The following is an 18,909-nucleotide window of genomic DNA, read 5'->3' as shown; positions in this document are numbered from 1 at the left end:
GGGGTAACACTAATGAACAAATATTTCTTATAACGTGATCTTACTTAATTTAACCTTTCAGCAGAGTAACTATTTATTGTATGTTCTCTTTACTTACAGTGATGGTTCAAATATATTAGTCATTTACATCTGATTTTTGGAAATGTTTAAAAGTCTATGGGGAGCATTGGATTTAAATATTTGTCAAACTCTAATTTATAACATTTATCAAATATTTTTCCAGAATTTATTTATTGCCAAATATTTTTCCAGAATAAACGCAGTGAGATGAAACATCTTGCCCCAGATCTTAAAGTTACAAAGTCACATGTTACATCAGCAAGTTAAAAACTTAAAAATATATGGTATGCACTATAACTAAAGTACAGTACAGTTTTAAATTCTTTTAAATGTTCAGATTTTAAATTCTGCACATATAATTACATTTTAAATGTGAAATGAGCAAGAATTAAATGTGAAATGTGTAAATACAAACTGGCTATCTCTCAGGTGAATGTGCGATCATACTAATTGGGCCATATTTAAAACTGATATAACTACACAGACATCAAGTAGAGTGAATTCAGCCCAATAAGCACATTATTGGTCTGATCCAAAGTCCACTAAAGTCATTGGGAAAGTACCATTGACTTAAATGGGCTTTGGATAAGGCTCCAGCATCACAGGTTTAGGGATACATAAAACATGTATGTAGCCGTATACAAATAACAGTGATCAGCAGGAACAAAAATCTTGCTTGTTGCCATAAGAAATTTTATCCAAGATAACTGAAATTACAGGCTGCAAGCCTTTTTACACCCAGGCTAATGGGAACTTGTTGCACGTAAAGGTAGTAATCCTATGAAGATAGCTAAATGGCAATGGATCATGAAAAAGAGATAATTTCCTTGTGATTAGTAGTTCAATGTATATACGGTTAGCGGTTTACTGCATGTTATATTCCCAAAGGCAAATATTTTGGCTAATGTGCCAAAATGGCCCATGAGAAAAGGGAAAAAGAAATATTAATTAAAGAATATTTATTTCACTGATCTAAGGCAATGTTCAAATTATACTGTTCCCCAGTGGGTACCACTTTTCTTCATTTAATGGGACACTGTTCAGTTGAATGTTGATAGCTCCCACAAATGTTCCTTTGCTTTTCACAATAAGCTGTAACACACGTCCTTGGAGCTCGGTGACTGCGTCATATACTACCTGCAATCATATATGGGAAAGCAGATAAAATATAAGAAAACTGAATATTTTGATACCAAAAGCACCTTTTTTTTGTTATGTATCACTTATACCTAAAGATTACTGCTAATGCTTAAAGTAACTGACAAACTGCCAGCAAGAGTCCCAAGTTCCAAGCCATGAGCCATGCTCAGGTCAATGGAATTACGCCAGGAACAAATTTAGCCTGATGTATTCGAAATAAAAAAAGCTTCTGCTGGCTTAGGCTAGTAAAGTTTAAAGACTGACCATTTGCAAGGAAGTTTAAAACCAGTGTTTTAACTCCACCATGAATTCAACTAGTAAAATTAATAACTATGCAAAGTACTACGTACTAGGTACATTTAGAATGCCCTCTAGCTTTTAAAGGGTTTGTTCTTCATGTGTCACTCAGTTTGACATCAGAACACGGGGTTCCCCTGTTTAATAGCTGGTTCATTAACCTATCTCTGTTCACTGTTGAAATATTTTATCTTATCATATATACAGTTACCATTCCACTACCTCCAGTGTCACCATTCTTTCACAGCATGTAGCAAAATATCCAGCAGTTCTGAATAGGAGATCAGTGAAGAAAGGATTGTTTGGGAAGTGACTGGAGAGAAGACTCCATTGTAAGGTGGAGGGAGATAAAGCAGGAGAGTTAGGAAAGTAGGAAGGAGTTCTTTCTATTTTGAGGAGAGAAGGATTAAGAGCTCAAGATGAATGTATTAGTTCTCAGAGTGATAAAAGTTAGTGGGGATGACAGGACTAAAACACCATCCATTTGGAAAATTTAGGTTAAGTAAGGTTATTTATGTGTGTGTGATGCTTTTTACTTATACCATCTAATTTAAAAAAAGATGATACTGGCAGTCCTGGTGCAGACTATAATATATCCTGCACTATCAAAAGGCTAACTTATATCATTGGGGTGTTGCAAGTCTTCTTCAATGTATGAACTTACATAGCACCTTTTTTTATAGAATCATGGAAATATAGGGCTGGAAGGGACTTTGAGAGGTCATCAAGTCCAGCCCCCAGCACCGAGACAGAATCTTACAGGAGCTTGTCCAACTTGTTCTTAATAACCTCCAGTGACAGGGATTGCACAACCTCCCTTGGTAATCTATTCCAGTACTTAACTTCCCTTATAGTTACAAAGTTTCCCTAATATCTAAACTAAATCTCCCTTGCGGCAGATTAAGACCAACACTTTTTGTCCTACCTTCAGTGGTCATTTTTGTTGCTTTCCACTGAAATCTCTCCAGTTTATTCATATCTTTTCTAAAGTGTGGTGCCCTCAGACACAGTGGACACAGTACTCCAGATGAGGCCTCACCAGTGCTGAGTAGGGCAGGAGAATTACCACCCATGTCTTACATATGGACACGCCTGTTAATACACCTCAGAATGATAGCCTTTTTCGCAACTGCATCACATTGTTGACTCATATTCAAATTGTGATCCACTATAAACCCCAAATCCTTTCCAGCAGTACCACCACCTATCCGTATTGTAATTTTGCATTTGATACTTCCTTCCTAAGAGTAGTACTTGGCATTTGTCTTTATTGAATGTCCTCTTGTTGATTTCAGATCAAATCTCCAATTTGTCAAGGTTGTTTTGAATTCTAATCCTTTCCTCCAAAGTGCTTGCAACCCTTCCCCTCTTGGTGTCATCTGCAAATTGTATAAGCATACTATTCACCTCATTATCCAAGTCATTAATGAAAATATTGAATAGTACTCTTCATTGCAACGTGTGGGGTCTGTTAGCACACTAATTAGGGGGAAACTACTAGAACTTTAGATACTGTATGCTGTCAGTCCAAGACACTTAATTATGTTAATAAAAATTGGGACCTCTTGCCCTAAGTTGATTTTGTGTATTTATTTGCCTCTCAGACAGAGGCAACACCAAATTATTAATTATAGTAATAACTATATGGAATTGGAAGGATTGGTAATCATTACCTGTAAAACATGGTTGGTTCACTATCAATAATTATTTTGTTCATCATAATATAAGAGCACAGACGCTAAAATCACTAGGATTATTTTAATATTTTTAAATGGTATTGATGATTAGCCAAAATAACTTAACACTGTGCTGATGACCTATTCTGAAGCAACTCTAAATAGACCCTTTGTTTAAAAACATGGAACAGGAAAATACAACAGAAATAACATATCAGCCACCATAAAGGAAACAAGCAAGTACGTTAGAAATTAACTGTCTTCCTTTAAAATAAAGTTAGAATGCTGATTATTTCCAGAAAGTCACTGTACTCTCTTTTATAGTTCGCTTTTTTTGAGCTAACTTGTTCAAGAAGCTTTTTTCACTAAAAAAAAAAAAAAAAGAAGAAAAAAAAAATTTCATGAACATATAATTGTTGCACATCACACATAATAAACAGCTGTCACTGGTGAAATCAACAACACTGGTAGAAAGTATATACTGTTTGCATACTGTGAAATAAAGAGTTCTGAAAAATATTACAGCCACAACTTGTGAAATGGATCCAATGAAGAACAGTTATACTCCCTATACTGGAAATAGTCAATGCCTTCTTCAGTAGAACACAAACTCCGTGAAAAATACTAGTTCACCCAGTCCCCCAAAGCTAGTGCTTGGCCCTGAAGATCCCTCCAAGTGCTGTCCTATAACCAACCTCCCAATCCTGGGCAAAATAACTGAGAAAGAATAACCACCAAGCTCTGGCAACATATGCACCATCCACTATCCTCGATGCCGCAGAATCAGTGTTCAGACTGTGATACAAAATGGAGAATGCTCTCGTGGCATTAAAGGATGGCCTTCTTATGGCCCTAGACACAGGAAAGATCTCCATGCTGTGACAGACCCAGACCAGTGGAGTACAGGAGTCTGGTAGAGGGCAAATATACTGGTCACCAGATAAGCAGTTTTCTGTTCCCTGAATGTCCAAAGAAGGGGCTGTACTAGAGTAATCAGGAACCTGCTAGAACCAGTTAAGGCAGTCAGGCTAATTAGGACACATGGAGCCAATTAAGAAGAAGCTGCTAGAATCAATTAAGGCAAGCTAATCAGGGCACCTGGGTTTTAAAAGGAACTCACTTCAGTTTGTGGTGTGGGTGTGAGGAGCTGGGAGCAAGAGGTGCAAGGAGCTGAGAGGGAGAGTGTGTGCTGCTGGAGGACTGAGGAGCACAAGCGTTATCAGACACCAGGAGGAAGGTCCTGTGGTGAGAATAAAGAAGGTGTTTGGAGGAGGCCATGGGGAAGTAGCCTAGGGAGTTGTAGCTGTCATGCAGCTGTTACAGGAGGCACTATAGACAGCTGCAGTCCACAGGGCCCTGGGCTGGAACCTGGAGTAGAGGGCGGGCCTGAGTTCCCCCCAAACCTCCCAACTGACCTGGACTGTGGGTTCTTCCAGAGGGGAAGGTCTCTGGGCTGTTCCCCAACCCACATGGTTAATCTCTGAGGCAAAAAAATCCGCCAATAAGCGCAGGACCCACCAAGATAGAGGAGGAACTTTGTCACAATGCTTATATTGCTGGACCTTCTGTAGCCTTTGACACAGTGGACCACAAGATACTACTAACATGCCAGTTCATCTCCAGCAGAACTCAGAGGGTCGTAATGAGTAACTCTGTTCCTCCTCTCCAAAGACCCTCACCTGCAAGGTCCTGCGGGGATCCATAGCATCCTCTCTTCTCTACAAAGATCTATATGAGACCACTGGGAGAGACAGTGAGATGCTGTAGATTTAGATGCCAACAGTATGCTGATGACACTTAAGTATGTATCTCATTCTCAATTGATGCAACAACCAACACTACTAAAATGTCAGAATGCCAACATGAAATCAGCTCTAGAAGGAAAAGCAGCTGGCTCAAGACAAACCTAGGCTAGATCAAAGTAATGCTGATTGGAAAGAAGAAATGCTTTGAAGAACTGTCGCAGACATTATCTCTACCTTCTACTGAAGGCATACAGACCCCATTTATCAAAATGGTATGAAGCCTTAGGGGCTTGTTTGACTTCTCAGTAAGTCTGAATGCATCAATATCTAAAAATGCCCTTTTTTCATTGCTTGCTAGAAAACTGCATCCCTTTCACACAGAGGAGAGGCTCTTCCTGTGATGATTTGGGGAATCTGGTTATTTATAGCTTATGCTTTCTGGCTAATATTGGGGATTTTCTATGTGTTTCAGTGTCAGACTGCAAACTCCATTTTGAATGTGGGGGATGTCTGCCTTCTCTGTTGCCTTTTTACCTCCATGCTGAACTCAAATTCCAAATGGTGGTGACTCTGGGCTAACAATGGAGGTGCATTAAAACTTGGTGATCATCCATTCAAATGGAAAACTCTTGGACAAAGAGATGGCTACCATGAAGACAAACAAGTTTTTCAAGGCTGAACTTCACGGGGGAGGTAACTAAGCAACGAATCACCTGGTGGGAGACTTTGTTCACCTGATGAGGCTGTTCAGGGGGGTCACCTGAAAAAGGGGATTGGAAGTTATAAGAGCAAGGGTCTCTCCTTGACCATTTGAGAGAGAGAGAGAGAGAGAGAGAGATAGGAAGGAAGAAGAGACCAGAGGCTGAGGCAGAAATCTGGCTGCAGCAGGGAGAGGAGACTCCATGTTCCAGAGTAAAAGCTTAAAGCAGGGGGAAGGATCCTAGACTTCATAAAAGACTCTGAGCTAAATACAGAGAATACTCAAGAGTAATGAGGAAACTGAAGCAGGGAATGCGTACAGGTGTTCTATTTTTTCCCCAGAGCTGTACATTTCTTGGCCTATGAATAGTAAAGAGTAACTGTGTACAAAACCTTCTGCAAATCCTGTGTCTCTGTGTCCATGAAGAGGTAAATGGTAATCCAGAATGGCCACATGGTTGGAGCTCTGGGAAAGGAAGTGCTTAAACAACTGTGGTATCTTGGGGGGGTCAGCCGTGGTTCTGGGGCCTGGGCCAACTAGAACGCAAGGTCCCACTTCCGTGAAGGACTAACAGAGTTTGTGCCCAGGAAGTATGCCAGAGACGCCAGAGCCTCCCCTGACAAAAGGAAGCTTAAAAGCACACAGATCCACCATGTGGAATCCAAACACAGCAGCCTGGAGAGCGTCCACAAGAGGGAACTTGACCATGGCTATGACAAGATGATACACAGACTCCAGCTGGAAAAGAAGGCAGTTACCTACTTTCTCCCTGGCTTAGGCTGCCATGAGTACATCAAGCCCAAACTCAAGTCCCTTCACTTAAATCCAGTCAGTTTCTGATGCCAGTTTAAGGCCTCGGTCCTAAATTTTAAAGCTATTAATGGGGCAAGCCCGAGCTGCATGAAAAGACCAAATTTTTATATATGATCCACTGTGACAGTTGCATTCCTCTGGGACAATACAGATCCCAAAGCCCATGAGAAAGCATGTGAGAGCTGGGGACAAAGCATTCTCTGTGGAGGGATCTGCCTAGGGAACAAACTTCTAGATGAAATCAGGGGAATCCTAAAGAACGGTCAGATGTTGAAAAACCTTCCTCTTCATAAAAGCTTTCCCATAAGAATGACGGTGTCAACACTGACACCAACTTCTACCTCTAAACCCCTAAACCAACCAAAAAATAACCCCTCCCCAAGCCCTGCAAACCTTCCCCCAAGCAGAGTTTTGACCCCAAACAAGGAGAAATGCTAGAAACTCCATGAAGTCCACCAGGGACTTTGCTATTGATTTTCTTTGGAAGGCACTCCGATAATATGGTAATTGGCAGCCGTATAAACCCCTAAGATAGACAGATACTATATAAGGATTGATTTAAAACTGTCTAATTTTCTTCTCAGTGGTACTTCCAAAAGATTTCATAACAGTTCAAGACAAAAAACAGCCTAACAAAAATACCCCAAAACTAATCAATCAACCAAACCAAACCCAACCATCTTAAAAACTCCACACAATAGAGAGATGGTAACTTTCCTTTGAGAACTGCCTGTATAAATTCTGCTCTTGGGATACACAAATACTTAGGACTTCTCTACATGACCATTTAGTTTGCAGCAAAGTGGGGTGTGCATATCCCCCAAACTAGCCTGCCATGAACCCTGTGGACCCTCCTGACTGACAGTTAGTTAGTGACCTTTGATCTAGGCCTGTCTCAAAGAGGACTAGATCGAAGTACACTAACAAACTGTTAATACATGTCAGCAGCATCCCCAAGGACAGTTAGTCTGCCACAGGCTACTGCAGGGCAGATTCATACCCACCTTGCCATGAACTAAATGTTTGTGTAGACAAGCCCCTACAGTGAGAGTCTAGAAACTTCTTGCTAGCAGTGTCCAAATGTGCATTCGGTACAGTAACTGAGATATTTTAATAGGATTGCCATGTAATAAACATAATACAAAGCCAACACAGTACAAGTTGCAAAATGTAGAATAATTGTGGGATTGGGCCCAAATCGAGGTAGTGCAATTTATACGTTAGTTGGTATCACCATTGTTATGATGCTGTTGTACCTCTTCAAAATAAGTGAGAGAGCTTGCCTTACATCCCTTTAGAAAAATACAAGGGCTTCCAGTTTTACACTTACCCTTGAAGTTACCTTGATACTGTGAGAACATGCTGGGGTTAATTATGAAATGTGAACATTGTATTCTTGAATTTAAAAATCTGGAGAGTGACAGCCTAACAAGAAACGAGCTGCATTCGTAATCAATTCCCATGATTCAGTCGCGCTTTCTCTCATTAATAAGAAAATGCTTCAGGAATAGTATATTGGTTTATAACATTTAAAAGGACACTGTCATGTAGGTTTAGGCTTCAAATCTTGGGTTTGTTTAAAAGAGTGTATATTAATATAAAATCAATATCTGTGTATACATGTTTCCATGAGTTTTTTGTTTTGTCTCAGTGAAAACAATTTTAAATGTATACCTTCTCTTGCACTGTTTGTAAAACACAACAGCATTGTGCCAGTGCATCAGAATTAGAAAGTGAAACTGGCTCAGCAAAAGTGAAGCCACCTCTCCCGTTTGACTGTGCACACTGAATGAAGTGCAATAAAGTGAATAATGAAAAGACAATCAGACTTTCAAAATTCTTCCAGCTCTCATCATCATGGGTAAGATTCCCCACTTTGCTAAGGCCACTAGTGACCTTAAAATGGCCATGTGGCCAATAGAGCATTCCCCTGCACTGTAATCTGCTACTGGAAAGCACCAGCTGCATTCATAAGTCCCAGCATGAGAGAGGAAGAGGGTGTTCTGGGGGCAGAACATGGATGGCATCCCGCAGGACTAGAGAAGGGTCCCTGCGGGACCTTACAGCTGTGACAAGTTATTACAGCTCCTTGTGGTGATCAGGGAGCTGCACTGGCTCACAGAAACCATGGGTGCCAGGTTTCTATAATTTTTGGTGGTGCCCAGAACGGGTCCAAGCAGAGCACAGACCGGGGCAAACCTTCCCGGGCCTCAGGTCCCACATTTTGGGGGCCCCGCATTTCAGAGGGCGCAGGGTCCAGGGCTGCCTGGAGAGTTAGTGAGGGGCCTGGTGGCAGCAGCAGCAAATGACCCGGCTATAACCCGCCCTGCTCCGCTCCACCCTGCTGGCTCCCAGCATCGCTTGGGAGAAGGGGTGGAAGCCAGAAAGAGGCGGGGCGGAGGCTTGGAGGGAGGAGTGGAATGTGGGTGGGGTGGGGGCAGAGTAGGGGTGGGAGCTTGGGGGGAAGGGGCGGGAGCAGGGATGGGAAGAGGTGGGATGGAGCTGCTGCTGGCACCAGGTCCCCCGCTAACCACCCAGACCGCCCTGGACCTCGTGTCCCCATGAAGTGCAGGGCTCCCCAAAGTGCAGGGACTGGAGCCCGGGGAGGTTGCCCTGGTCCGTGCTACGGACAGGATGGCTTTGAAAATATGAGCCCAAACATTGGTGGAGCTGGGCCCATTTTTCTGAATATTGGTGGCGCACAGGCACCACAGGCCCATATAACTCAGCACCTATGACAGCAACCCTGCCTTTCTGTTGCAGTACACTGGGCAACATGGTGCCTCAGTAAGGCACAATGCCTCCTTCTCTCAGCATATGTGTAATGTGCCCAGCCATTTGATGGTGTCATCATCAGCCAGATGGAGAGATGTCAGCCTGCCGTCGAAATAAGGCAGTCGGCATTTGTCAAGGATATGAGGCATAGTCTGAAGTTCACCGCAGCTACATCATGGGTCATTAGAAAAACCCCATTTAAAGAGATCAGCTGCACAGTTGCCTAGTCCTGTTTGAAACTGGTTCAGAGATGATCACAAGTGCCTTGGCAGAACAAAACCTGGTGGACAGATGGTTGGGTCAGTGACGAGAGTGTGATTAACAACTGTCATCCCTGACCACTCGTTGTACCAAGCAGATTCCACCATCATGCTCTGTGGTAGCATAAATGACCATAAAGGGTGTCTAGAAGACAGGCGAGCTGGTGGGTGGTTGAAGAAGTCTGCATACAAAGGCAGGTTGCTGTTCTTATGGATCTTGGACAGCAAGATAGAGGCCTTCTCATGGCAAATATGGGGCGGTGCTATGTTACTAACTATTGGCAATCATGGCAATGGAGTTGCATGTAAAGTCCTGGTAGCAATATGCATAGCTTTGTTAAGTACTACATTGACCAGCCTGGTGTGAGACAAGTGACACCAGACAGGAGTGCAGTACTCTGCAGTTGAATAGCAGAGGGCAAGGGCTGATGTTCTAAGCATTCGGTTACTCATACCCCAGGTTGAACTGGCAACTTTTCTGAGAAAATTGGTGGGTAGTGGATAAGCACTCAGGTTGTGCTATCCATCACTGCCTGGCCCAGACCAGGGAAGCTAATGATCCAACCAATGGACCAAATTCAGTAATGGATGAATCTTGGTCACGTGCTATCTGACTGTGAGCCCAATGTATCGCCATCCTTCGACTTTCAAGCCATTGGATCAGCCCTTTGAATTCTTCAGCTTAATGATGAGGACCTGTCAGCAGCCAAACACAGCATCATTAGTGCCTTAGCTACTCGTTGCAGTGTCAACGTGATCTATTTGCAAGAAACTCATGTTGCAATTAGTGTAGCAGGATGGTATCAATGGCTTTGGTCTCATTTCACTCACCCCAAACGCCAAATATGGCAGTGCAACATACATGTGCGCTGACATATCTGATGTTGTTCCACTTTCCTTCTCCAGTTTTTACAACATGATCCAGGATTGCCAATGTATATAAGCCACCAAGTGAGCACTGGAACCAGCAGGTCCTTCCAATACTTGATCATCCACCAATCTTTCTTGGGGATTTCAACAGCCACCACTGATGGGGGTACACGGATTCAGATGATGATGTTGAACGGTTGATGGATTGGGCGACTAACAATGACTTTGTGTTGATTCACAATGCAAAACAACATGGCACATTTCTTTCAGCCAGATGGTTGAAAGACCACTCACCCAACCTTTGCTGGGTCAGTTCACTAGATGGCTGTTCACAAGTACTGAGCTGTGTAGTACTTGATAACTTCCCCCATAGCCAACATAGACCATCACTCATTCACATTGGGCTCCAGCTACACATTATTTGAAGGTCAATTAAGTGTTGGTGGAATTTCCAGAAGACAGACTTGGAAAAGTCTTGTGCCGTACTGGAACGCAGTGTGGTTACAATTCCATTGTATTGTATCCCAACCCAGTCAAAGAAGACTACCACCAGTTCCAAGGAGCTATTTACAAAGCCACATGCTCAGTTATACCAACTCAGCTATTCCTTGCTCAGGAAATTCCAATTATCTGGTGACCTGGACATCACTGACCACCTGATTGAGTCTCTGAATGCTGCCATGCTCACTCAGTGGATGGAATCTACAGAGAAGCTTTGACTTCATTTATTGCAGCCGGAAGTGCTCGAACTTGATCCGCCAGCTGGACGCTACTTAACAACCTTTACGTCAAAATCATCCACTAGTTAAGCCCAGTGAGGTTGCAAGCTATCTACTGTGGGTAGCAAAGGTCCCAGTGGAGAAGCAATTAAAATGCAAAGTACATGACGAATGGTGCCAACTTCAACATCTTAATGTGGTTTGGAGTCAGAGACATTCATGGTCAATGAGTTAGATAAGACCCTTAACTTCATCAAGCCAGACACAGCGGCGGGCTATGATAACCTCTTCCTGGAATTCCTCAAACACCTTGGACCAAAGGCGTTACAGTGGCTTACTAACTTCTACATATGGGTCATTAATGCCTCCTTAAGCTCCCAGGTATTCAGGACAAGGTAACTCAGTATGATAGACTTTCAAGTGGTTAACCAGCTTTGCTCACTGGCATGGGAGGGAAGGACAGGCCCTCCTTGTCCCCCTTGAGATGGCTTTAGCAGGGAGCAATTCTTTCATTCAGCAGATTTCAGAGGCTGCTGTTTTGACCAGCTCCTGCATGGGAGAGAGGAGGGGGCCCCAAGGAGAGAGAGCTTCTTGCACCTGTTCCTTTTTCTTGCATATCTATGCAGATGCTAGTTGCCATGTAATCCATAATTTTTACCGTGTCCCTTTCACTGAGTTGTAGATGATTTTTTTAAAAATGGAGAACCGTTTTTTAGTCAGAATAAACGCAAGGACAGAAACACAGTAAGAGGTCATGTAATTTAATACAAATATGATTTGATTAATGATGCTGTATTAATGTGACAGTATTAATGTGTCATGGTTCTTGGCCAAAATATAAAAATTACCAGCTTAATTTTTCATTTAAAATCACTGAAGAATTTTAATTTGCCAGCTGCATAGGTAAGGAATCTTTTCATTACTGAGGATCTGTACATGAAAGTGTTGGGAGGGTGAGAACTCTCATTCCTTGGGCCAAGAGAAGCTGTAGGTGTTGAGGAATGACAATTTACAGGGACAGAGTACAGTCTACATGGCTTTCAATCACTCCCTATGAGTTGGCTCTAAGAAGGCATTGCAAATTTAGAGGAAACAAGGAATACGTAATTAGGGTGTATGTGTATGGAAAAAAAGGTTGAAGGACTTGGGGTGGAGACATGGTATGGGGCTAACGCTATCAACTGCCAATATCTCACATGTAGTCCAGGCCAATTCTCAAATCACTGTTTAATAATAATTCTTGCCACATATACATTCAAATTAAACAGAAGTGAAGTGCTCAAGGCCACACAGCAAATCAGTGGGAGAGCTGTTAGAAAATTCAGGTATTCCTGACTCCAAAGACTTAAGTGTGGCTGACATATGAGGCATCTAATGAAATTTTAATCTCCAATAAAGGACAGTTGTTTCTCTTTCCTTAGCAATGGCACAGTTTCTAGGTTTTCTGTCAACTGGCCAAACTGCATTTTCACCTGTTTTTGGAAGAAAAAAGAAATTGAGGGCAAACATGAGCTCATAACACGTTACACAGCTGATACTACAAATGTTTCAATATAGTCTTAGGACCATGAAAGGGCATTAATGCAGCAGGTCCTGCCCCTTTTCACTTTTTGGATGTGAGAGCTTTGAACCATCACTGCTGGGAAATCTAAGTTCTTCAGGTTTAGTCCCTTTTGACCCCTTAGCTACCTCTTGCAGCTCTTTACATAGACAAAGAGACTGGGACTTTTTTGAATGATACCTCTTTATCCCTTTCCCTGTTTAATCAGCCTATTCGTGATTTTCTTTCTCCCTACTGTGCATCTGTTTTCTCCATATTCTTTGTCCTCATCCTCTCTTTAAAGCATTTTTCTAAACCAAGATTATGTTGTTTTTAATGCAAAAACATACAAAATGCAAAAGCAGGAGGAAAAAAAAGTGCCTGCTAACAGTGACTCCAAAACACACAGTCTGTTTTGCTTAGTGTCACACACCTTTCAGATCTTCATATCTTCAGTCTCATACACAAGGAAAAAACAAAAACAAGGCTTATAATTTTCTGCAGGCAGTTATACAAAGTGCAAAACTAAAATCAAATATACCCAAGAGAGGCATATTTCAGAATTTTCTCAGCTTCCAACACAGAGCAAAATTAAAAATACAATTTCCTTCCAGCCCTTTGGCTTAAATAAAAGCTTGTGAATTCTTATAAAAGAACTACTATATTACTTTATTCAGCCTCCTGGACAGTAACTAACTTAATAGAAGGCTGACTTGTGTTTTTAGTTGTTTTTTTCCAGTTCCCTGAGGGTCACAAAAATATAATCCCCACTTGTGCCTCTGTCCATCACCTACAGACATGGAAAATGCATGCAGCATGGCATCACATGGGGTGGTATAATCATAGGGGTTTCTAAACAGTGTAGGAAACTTCAGGTTTGAACCATAACTTCTCATCAGGGTCAGCTCAATTCTTCTTTGTAGACTGAGTATCACCTATATGCTTCACTGTGCTTATAGGTCTTTCAGCTGAGATCTTAAAATCTGGAGGTCGTGTCTTAGTTGATGTTAAAGTTTCCGTGGTACTTTTCTTAAAATCAGAAGTTTCCTCCTGAGTCCTTGGCCAAAATTAACACTCCTCCCACTGAGTACTGGTGCTACCTCACAAATATGGCAGCGTTTTAGTGGTACTGGAGCTATACGGTGTATAGAATATTTGGGTAATCTTTCATGATGATGGGTGCTAAATATATGTAAAAAGCAACAAAAAGTCCTGTGGCACCTTATAGACTAACAGATGTATTGGAGCATAAATATATGTAAGACTGTTTTAATTTAGAGAAACAATCTCAGTGTGATGATTTGGGGAATTTGTCTATGTACACCTTATAAACTGACATTATGAAGTTATGAAATTGTTGTATCATTGAATGCCTGTTATGTGGTGGTAGAGTCCACCATTTGCTGACAGGGAGTGTAGCTCTCTTGTCCCTGGTCTCTGCCAGACCAGGAACAATGGTGAGTTATAAACTGTGCTGTGACTGAACAATGGGTATCCGAAGGTAGTTGCCTGAATGGGGAAAACAGTTTGACCAAGTTTCTCTCCAGAGGGCTGGTGAATTCAAGTAAGTCAGAGAGACACAGGAAGCATTGGGCAGGAGAGGGGGGGCATGTTTTGTAGTAGTGGTGTCCTGTTTAACTATGGGACCAGACGTGATCACAGAAAGCTGACTGGCCTAGGGAGGGGAGAGAGACACTCTGATTCTGAAGAGAAGCTGTGGACTTCAGGAGCAGGATCCTGGACACAACACAGGACTTTGCCAAAGCTCAAAGAACTCCCTAGAGTGTTGAGGAAACTGATCCTGGAAATAGGTGTGTTTATTATTTTGTCTAGATATGTATATTTCTCATGCTGCTAAGTAAAGAGTAAGTTGTGTTTAGATTCCTATGAAAAACCTGCGTGTCTGTTTGCTTTCAATGTCATGTGTCCCTGAAGAGTCAAACTGTAAACCTAGAGCAGCCACATGGGAGTTCTGGGAGAGGGTGTGTTTAGGCTACAGACAGACTTTGAGGGGTCAGCACTAATCCCAGAGGTGAGGCAGTTGGACTGAGGAGTCCCAGCTGCCTGGAGGGGGAGCTACAGAGGATCTGTACTACAAGAGTATGCCTAGAAACCCCACCCAGGCACAGTGTCTGGACTCTGTTCAGACTCAGGAGGCTCATAGACTCATAGACTTTAAGGTCAGAAGGGACCATTATGATCATCTAGTCTGACCTTCCGCATGATGTAGGCCACAAAAGCTGACCCACCCACTCCTGGAATAATTCTCTCCCTTGACTCAGCTGTTGAAGTCCCAAAATCATGATTTAAAGACTTCAAGTTGCAGAGAATCCTCCAGCAAGCGACCCCTGCCCCATGCTGTGGAGGAAGGTGAAAAATTTCCAGGGCCTCTGCCAATCTACCCTGGAGGAAAATTCCTTCCTGACCCCAAATATGGTGATCAGCTAAACCTCGAGCATGCAGGCAAGATTCTCCAGCCAGACCCTCCGGAAAAAGTTCTCTGTAGTAACTTTTAATATCCCATCATTGACCATTGTTACTAATTACCAGCGATGGCACGTTATTGACCTATTGACTAAAATCACTTTATCCCATCAAACCATCCCCTCCATAAACTTATCAAGCTTAATCTTAAAGCCAGAGAGGTCTTTTGCCCCCACTGTTTCCCTCGGAAGTTCCAGAACTTCACCCCTCTGATGGTTAGAAACCTTCATCTAATTTCAAGCCTAAACTTCCCGACGGCCAGTTTATATCCATTTGTTCTCGTGTCCACATTAGTACTGAGCTGAAATAATTCCTCTCCCTCCCTGGTATTTATCCCTCTGATATATTTAAAGAGAGCAATCATATCCCTCCTCAGCCTTCTTTTGGTTAAGGTAAACAAACCGAGCTCCTTGAGTCTCCTTTCATACGACAGATTTTCCATTCCTCGGATCATCCTAGTGGCCCTTCTCTGTACCCGTTCCAGGTTGAATTCATCCTTTTTAAACATGGGAGACCAGAACTGCACACAGTACTCCAAATGAGGTCTCACCAGTGCCTTGTATAACGGAACCAGCACCTCCTTATCCCTACTAGAAATACCTCTCCTAATGCATCCCAAAACCGCATTAGCTTTTTTCACAGCCGTGTCACATTGCCGACTCAGTCATCCTGCGATCAACCAGGACTCCGAGGTCCTTCTCCTCTTCCGTTACTTCCAACTGATGCGTCCCCAGCTTATAACTAAAATTCTTGTTTGTCATCCCTAAATGCATAACCTTACACTTCTCACTATTAAATTTCATCCTATTACTATTACTCCAGTTTACAAGGTCATCCAAATCTCCCTGCAGGATATCCCGATCCTTCTCCGAATTGGCAATACCTCCCAACTTTGTGTCATCCGCAAACTTTATCAGCCCACTCCTACATTTGGTTCCGAGGTCAGTAATAAATAGATTAAATAAAATCGGACCCAAAACTGAACCCTGAGAAACTCCACTGGTAACCTCCCTCCAACCTGACAGTTCACCTTTCAGTACGACCTGCTGTAGTCTCCCCTTTAACCAGTTCTTTATCCACCTCTGGATTTTCATATCGATCCCCATCTTTTCCAATTTAACCAGTAATTCCTCATGCGGTACCATATCAAACACTTTACTGAAATTGAGGTATATTAGATCCACCACATTTCCTTTATCTAAAAAATCTGTTACTTTCTCAATGCACATGTGCCTAATGAGATAGAACCTGGTGAGTGTCCAGGCAGAAGGAGAGCTCTACCAGTGCGGGGTGGGCGGGTGAGACCCAAGCAACTCCATTCTACTGTAACTTTAATTGCTAAAAGGAGAGCTATAAACACAACAGATAAATAAAAAGTCTAATTTCATTTAATTCTGCCATAGGGTGCCAACTTCTAGCTGTTTCAGCCATGAGTGTAAATACCATTTGCTGAAGCCTTCTTAAAATATGCATTGAAAATGTACAGTGTAACTTAAGAAACAGACCAATTGGAGATACTTAATAGACAATTACTATGTAGCATTGTCTAAAAAGTAAAGACCACAGGACTGGGAAATCAGAAAAGTGGTTCTAATCCCAGCTAACTAACTTGCCTTGTGTCTGTGCGCAAATCAACTTAACTTTGTCATGTCTCAGTTTCCTTATCTGTACAAAGGGACAGGGTACCATACCTAGATGCCTATATACAAATGCGAGAAGTATGGGGAATAAGCAGGAAGAACTGGAAGTGCTAATAAATAAATACAACTATGACATTGTTGGCATCACTGAAACTTGGTGGGATAATACACATGATTGGAATGTTGGTGTGGATGGGTACAGCTTGCTCAGGAAGGATAGACAGGGGAAAAAGGGAGGAGGTGTTGCCTTATATATTAAAAATGTACACACTTGGACTGAGGTAGAGATGGACATAGGAGACGGAAGTGTTGAGAGTCTCTGGGTTAGGCTAAAAGGGGTAAAAAACAAGGGAGATGTCATGCTAGGAGTCTATTACAAGCCACCTAACCAGGTGGAAGAGGCTTTTTTTAAGCAACTAACAAAATCATCCAAAGCCCAAGATTTGGTGGTGATGGGGGACTTCAACTATCCGGATATATGTTGGGAAAATAACATAGCGGGGCACGGACTATCCAACAAATTCTTGGACTGCATTGCAGACAACTTTTTATTTCAGAAGGTTGAAAAAGCTACTAGGGGGGGAAGCTGTTCTAGACTTGATTTTAACAAATAGGGAGGAACTCGTTGAGAATTTGAAAGTAGAAGGCAGCCTGGGTGAAAGTGATCATGAAATCATAGAGTTTGCAATTCTAAGGAAGGGTAGAAGGGAGAACAGCAAAATAGAGACAATGGATTTCAGGAAGGCAGATTTTGGTAAGCTCAGAGAGCTGATAGGTAAGGTCCCATGGGAATCAAGACTGAGGGGAAAAACAACTGAGGAGAGTTGGCAGTTTTTCAAAGGGACACTATTAAGGGCCCAAAAGCAAGCTATTCCACTGGTTAGGAAAGATAGAAAATGTGGCAAAAGACCACCTTGGCTTAACCACGAGATCTTGCATGATCTAAAAAATAAAAAGGAGTCATATAAAAAATGGAAACTAGGACAGATTACAAAGGATGAATATAGGCAAACAACACAGGAATGCAGGGGCAAGAGTAGAAAGGTAAAGGCACAAAATGAGCTCAAACTAGCTACAGGAATAAAGGGAAACAAGAAGACTTTTTATCAATACATTAGAAGCAAGAGGAAGACCAAAGACAGGGTAGGCCACTGCTTAGTGAAGAGGGAGAAACAGTAACAGGAAACTTGGAAATGGCAGAGATGCTTAATGACTTCTTTGTTTCGGTCTTCACCGAGAAGTCTGAAGGAATGCCTAACAGTGAATGCTAATGGAAAGGGGGTAGGTTTAGCAGATATTCTTATCGATAAACTAGGCAAATACAATTTAGATGGGCTTACTATAAGATGGGTGCATAACTGGCTGGATAACCGTACTCAGAGAGTTGTTATTAATGGTTCCCAATCCTGCTGGAAAGGCATAATGAGTGGGGTACCGCAGGGGTCTGTTTTGGGACCGGCTCTGTTCAATATCTTCATCAATGACTTAGATATTGGCATAGAAAGTACGCCTATTAAGTTTGCGGATGATACCAAACTGGGAGGGATTGCAACTGCTTTGGAGGACAGGGTCATAATTCAAAATGATCTGGACAAATTGGAGAAATGGTCTGAGGTAAACAGGATGAAGTTTAACAAAGACAAATGCAAAGTGCTCCACTTAGGAAGGAAAAATCAGTTTCACACATACAGAATGGGAAGAGACTGTCTAGGAAAGAGTACGGCAGAAAGGGATCTAGGGGTTATAGTGGACCACAAGCTAAATAGGAGTCAGTGTGATGCTGTTGCAAAAAAAGCAAACATGATTCTGGGATGCATTAACAGGTGTGTTGTGAGCAAGACACGAGAAGTCATTCTTCCGCTCTACTCTGCTCTGGTTAGGCCTCAGCTGGAGTATTGTGTCCAGTTCTGGGCACCGCATTTCAAGAAAGATGTGGAGAAATTGGAGAGGGTCCAGAGAAGAGCAACAAGAATGATTAAAGGTCTTGAGAACATGACCTATGAAGGAAGGCTGAAAGAATTGGGTTTGTTTAGTTTGGAAAAGAGAAGACTGAGAGGGGACATGATAGCAGTTTTCAGGTATTTAAAAGGGTGTCATAAGGAGGAGGGAGAAAACTTGTTCACCTTAGCCTCTAAGGATAGAACCAGAAGCAATGGGTTTAAACTGCAGCAAGGGAGGTCTAGGTTGGAC

The 18,909-nt window shown here is 42.3% G+C and overlaps 1 protein-coding gene across 3 annotated transcripts in view; it reads right to left on the bottom strand.

Annotated features, from left to right (window-relative positions):
- Positions 1 to 238: 238 nt before the first annotated feature.
- The window catches only part of PIK3C2G (phosphatidylinositol-4-phosphate 3-kinase catalytic subunit type 2 gamma), a 293,772-nt gene continuing 275,101 nt past the window's right edge, over positions 239 to 18,909 (bottom strand). For 2 of the 3 annotated variants that reach the window (XM_054036231.1, XM_054036242.1), the window contains exon 33: positions 239 to 1,197. In XM_054036231.1, the coding sequence (XP_053892206.1) occupies positions 1,045 to 1,197 (153 nt within the window). In that variant the 3' untranslated portion in view covers positions 239 to 1,044. The remainder of the gene's footprint in view (positions 1,198 to 18,909) is intronic. The other variant, XM_054036253.1, reaches the window with a different exon arrangement.

Source organism: Malaclemys terrapin, chromosome 1, assembly GCF_027887155.1.
Source record: "Malaclemys terrapin pileata isolate rMalTer1 chromosome 1, rMalTer1.hap1, whole genome shotgun sequence".
In the NCBI taxonomy this organism is placed as follows: domain Eukaryota; kingdom Metazoa; phylum Chordata; order Testudines; family Emydidae; genus Malaclemys; species Malaclemys terrapin.
Note: the sequence above shows the minus strand (reverse complement) of the source record. Positions and strands in the feature narration are given on the sequence as shown.